The 5,156-nt window shown below is 49.5% G+C and overlaps 1 protein-coding gene across 1 annotated transcript in view; it reads right to left on the reverse strand.

The window, feature by feature from the left end:
* Positions 1-5,156, reverse strand: part of TGM2 (transglutaminase 2) — a 32,312-nt gene that overhangs the window by 15,534 nt on the left and 11,622 nt on the right. Inside the window, exons 5-6 of the mRNA XM_006921805.3 lie at positions 2,567-2,695; positions 1,371-1,548 (exon numbers count right to left, since the gene is read on the reverse strand). Of these exons, the coding sequence (XP_006921867.1) occupies positions 1,371-1,548; positions 2,567-2,695 (307 nt within the window). The remainder of the gene's footprint in view (positions 1-1,370; positions 1,549-2,566; positions 2,696-5,156) is intronic.

The following is a 5,156-nucleotide window of genomic DNA, read 5'->3' on the forward strand; positions in this document are numbered from 1 at the left end:
AGGGCCTAGGATGGGGGAGTTTCCATGAGAAAGGAAAGGTCATAGGTCACAGGGGGCAGACAGTCATGGAGGAGTGGTGATGGGGAAGGGACAGCAGAGACAGCCTAGCTGGGAACTGGGGCCCAGGCTGTCCTCACTCGGCCTGTAGTGTGGAAAATGGTGCTGGGGCTCCTGGAGGCCCTTCCCTGGGCCTGAGCCCTGGTCTCAGAATCAGAAAAGCTGGGAACCCGAGATAAGCCTCTTAGATTTCCTGAGCTCGACGACGACGACGACGACGACGATGATGATGATAATCGCCTCTTAGATTTCCTGAGCTCAACGACGACGACGATGATGATGATGATAATAGTAACAATAGTAATTGGCAGCAGCACTATATAAGTATTTGCAGTTATGCACCTGAAATCATTCTAAACATCTTACATATGTTAACTCATTTAATCCTTACAACTACCCTAGGATAAAGGCACCATTATTATGCCCATTTTATATATAATAGAACTGAGGCTCAGAAGAGTTAAGTGATTTACCCAAGGATACACAGATGATAAGAAGCAAAGCCAGGGTTTGAATTCAGGCCTTGACTCCAGATTCTATGTTCTCAATTAGTATATGATGCTAATCCATTCTCATAAGCAACATTATCAGCCCTGGAACAATCTTTCACCTTTTTCTGGGCTCAAATTTTCAAGATTTTTTAAAGAGATTTGTTTTCTCTTTTTGGTTTTACATTGCTTTATCTTTTTCTCCTCTGCATTTTAGAATGTGCTTTCTTAACATTGATGATATTATCAATTAATTAATAGGTCATATTTAGTAATCAATTATTAATAGGTCATATTTAGTAAGAGCTACACTGGGCCAAGTTCTGTGCTGATCAGCTTTCTGTCACATCCACCCTAGGAAGTAGGTCCTGTTGTTGTCCCCATTTTACAGATGAGGAAATTGAGCTTCAGAAGGAAGAAGTCATTTGCTTAAGGTCACAGAGCAAGTGAGTGAAAGAGTGGGAACTTTAACTCAGGTGTGCCTGTCTCCAAAACCCATATTCTCAACCCTGAGCCCATACCACCTCCCAAATGACATCCCTCGATCCTAAAAACCACTCGAGGGATAGTTATAAAAAAGACCAGAGAAGGGTAGCCACCAGCTCCAGGCAACACAGAAGGTGGGTGGCAGAAGCAGGAACAGACCTGGGGTCTCCTGTTTCCCACTCCAGGACTCTCTGTGCCCCACTTCCAGGGCTCACGGAGCTGAGGAAAGGTTCCTGGCCCTCCCCCAGAGTGCAGCTCACCTGTGCAGGCCACAGCAGCAAAGACCCGGAACTGAGGAGAGGTTCCTGGCCCTCCCCCACATCCCAGAGTGCAGCTCACCTGTGCAGGCCACAGCAGCGAAGACCCAGCACTGGCCGTACTTGACATTCTGGCAGCCATAGTTCTTCCAGCGCCGCAGGATGTCCACACTTCCGATCCAGAACATGGGGCTGATGCCATCCTTGTAGTTGTTGTCCCAACGTCCCATCAGCACACCCTGGTCATCATTGCAGTTGACCTGCAACCAGCAGGGCATCAGGTGGACCAAGTATGGGAAGAGGGGCTTGGTGCCACCAGAGTGAGCCCATGCTCACTCAGCAGGTAGTGAAAGGCAGGGAAGGGCATTCTAAGATGAGGGAGCAGCAGGTACAAAGGTACCAAGCTGTGACAGACTGCTATACATTGGAGATGGTTGGGGCTGGAGCCAGGGGTGCAGGAAGAGAAGAAGGGAGGAGGCGAAGAGGGATCAAGGTCACGAAGGCGATGCTGGAGATGTGAATTTGTCTACTGCGTGGCAGGAGAATGACACTGTGTGATCTGAGCTGTACGAAGACCAGTTCTGGGCCCTGCCCAGATTGTGTCATTCCCCCCAAACTCCCACTCCCTCGAGAATAAAATCCAGCCTCCTGACCACAGCCCACAAAGCCTCTGCGGTCCGGCCCCTGCCCATGTCTGCAGCCTGCTCGCACCCTGCCCTCTCTTGCTCACTCCACTCCATCGTGTTGGCCTCCTTTCTGCTCCTCGAACCTGCCGAAGTTGGTCCCTCCTCAGGGCCTTTGCACAAGCTGTACCCTCTGCTTGGAATGCTCTTCTCCTCTCAGTTATTATATCATCTCAGAGGTCATCTCTCAGGGGAGTCCTCCCACCCCTCGCTGAGGTTAGGCACATGTCTGGGTTCCTTCAGTGCTTGTGTCATGATTTATGACTGTGCGCCCATTCCCGTGACATTTTGACTAAGGTCTGCCTCCTCCCACCCTCCCATTAGAACATAAGCTCTATAAAGTTAGAGACCACACAGGTCTTATCCACGACTGTTTCTCCGGTGCTTGTGACACAGTGGCCCATGATAAATAGTTGCTGAATGAATGAATGAATGAATGAATGAATTGCTTTGAGGGATCACATGGCATCATCTTCATCTGGGTAAATCTTGTCTTTCTAAATACAAGTTCTCTTAGCTGAGACTTACCCATCTCCTGGATCCCCTCACTGTGCCCTGTCATGGGCCCCTGGGGTGGGCCCTGCCACTCACTCACCATGCCGCTCACCACCCGGCCCACGTAGACAGGGCTGCTGCGGCGGGAGCAATCGCGGCCACTGTCCTTCAGGAACTTGGGGTTGATGTCCAGGAGCATCAAGCAGATGTCCAGAATCCCATCTTCAAACTGTGTCAGAGGAAATAAGAGGAAGATGAAGGGGATGAGAAGCCACCTCCTCCAGGAAGCCTGCCTTGAAGCCCAGCAGCTGTAAGACCTCTCTGCTCTGTCTCACATGCCAGACGGGGAGGCTTGGGCCAGGTCTGCCCTAACTCCGTGATGCCAGGCCCGGGACAGGGTGGGATAGGACAAAGACTGAGTGTGTGGGAAAGGGAAAGGGGATGTGCCTGCATCCAGGGCCTGGCTGAAGGGTCCTGGGAATTTGGAGTGAAGATTGCAGAGTGGGGAGCCCAGTGTCCCTGTGGCTTCCCTCCCCTCAGAGTTACCTCAGGCCCTGTCACTGACCCTTTCCCTTCTCTGCTCAGCCAAATCTCCCACTTCCCCTAAGGCCTGACTCACCCTGCAGAGCTGAGGAGTGTCCCTTTCTCTCCCACCCCAACCCCACACTCTGCTCTGATTGGAGCTGAGGTAGATTATATGCAGGATTTTTTTTTTTTTTTCAGGCGAGGCAACTGTTGGTTGATCTCACAGATTGCAAGGATCTTGTCATCTTACAATCCCTAATTTTTTTATTTTTTTACGCCTACAGCACCTGGTCTTCCTAGGTGGTCTCCCCTCCAAGTACTAACCAGGCCCGACCCTGCTTAGCTTCCGAGATCGAAGGTGAGGTAGATTATAAAAATATAAATCTAATCTTATCACCCCTCTGTTTCTACTGCAATCGGAGTAAAATCTAGACTTTTTCCTGTGGCCTGCGAGGCCCTTGGTGATCTGTGTCCACCTTCTCTTTCACCTCATCTCTCATCAGCCTCAGCCACACTCCCTCTGCTCCAGGCTCACTGCCTCAGGCCCTTTGCACTTGCTATTTCCTTTGCTTGGAATGTTCTTCCTGCCGCTCTCTATATGGCTCACACCTTTTCATCCTTACAACTCAAATGTTATCTTTATCAAAAGTCGGACCCCCTCCTTATCACCTTCCACCAGACCACCCATCTGTCGCGTTCAAAGGCTCTTCCGTCTGCCCTCTGCTCCCCATCTCTGTGGTCTTGTCTCAAACCAGGCCTTGTCACAGAGTTCCTTTCATGTTACAGAACAGACACGGCTTCAATGCTTCTGTGTCTCTCTATTGCCATCAGTCTGACATTGAGGCTGTTCACAACCTGGACACTGCTGACTTCTCCCACTTTATCTCCTGGGGTTCCTTATAAGATGCTCCCCAAGCTACAACAGACTCCTTAGGCATAGATTTTCCTGCCTCCAAGCTTTTGCTCATGTAGTTTCCCTTTGCCCCAAAGACCGTGCACCCACCTCCTTCAAAGCCTAGCTCACATTGTGCCTGTGTCAGGAACTGCTCTGACCCCCTGGGCAGTTATCTCTTCCTTCCTTTAGGTCTTATCATCGTGGATTGTGATGACTTCCGGAAGCTTTGAGAGGGCCATGTCCCATGGCTTAGTGCAGCTTGGACACAGAACAGGGACTCAGAACAGAAATTGAAAGGGCTTTGTTCTGTTTCTCATGGGAGAATACAGAGCGCTGGGAAATAAGAGCCAATTCATTTTTGGATGAATTTTAGGTAAGCCAGTCACACCACCATTTTATTTATGTCTCACAAAAGGCTACAGGGTTTGGGGGCAGATATTTTTGCAATTATTACTCCCAAGATTCAGATCAGGAAACTGAGGTAAGAGTCCCAGATCACATGGGAAGGACTTTTCTGTGGTCCCAAGGCAGGACACCCTATGCCTGAACATGGACCCTGATCCAAGGCTGCTGGGAGAATTCTCAAAGTGAACCCCACCCCGCAAGCTAATACCCACTAACACACCAGGATATTGAGGGACCAGGAGTGTGATGGTTCTTGCTTCATGACGTTTCTTAGCAATGTTTCAGGAATTTTTAAGAGGGACTGGATGGTAGAGGAAATCAGGGCACTTGTTCGGAGAACCAGCCCAGATTGGCCTACTGGGGGATGAAGAACCACATGAAACAGAGAGGCGCCATCCAGCGGAGGTCAGCCAAGCCCAGCCTGGACATCCATGCCCTGGCTGACCCAGAGATTTCCAAGAAATAATAAATGATTGTTGTTTTAAGCCTCTAAGGTTTGGGCTTAATGTGCAGCTGGGAGTGAAAATTACAGCAATGATGCTCCAATCATAGTCCTACTAGACCAGAAGCATCAGCATCACCTGGGAACTTGTTAAAAATGCAAATTCTCAGCCCAGACTGAGACCTGCTAAATCAGAAACTGGTGGTGGGCCCAACGATCCATGGTTTACACACTTTTCTGGTGATTCTGAAGTATATTCAGGTTTGAGAACCACTGATCTCGATAACAGTTTAAAGTCCCCTCTCAGCACATGCCTAGCACATAGTAAGCGCTCTTCAAGTGCTGTCTATTATTTTGATATATGGCCTTGAATGGTTCCCTTCTCCCTTCTGAAACACCTGTCAGCCTACAACTCCTAAAGGC

This window comes from Pteropus alecto, unplaced genomic scaffold (assembly GCF_000325575.1).
Source record: "Pteropus alecto unplaced genomic scaffold, ASM32557v1 scaffold45, whole genome shotgun sequence".
NCBI lineage: Eukaryota > Metazoa > Chordata > Mammalia > Chiroptera > Pteropodidae > Pteropus > Pteropus alecto.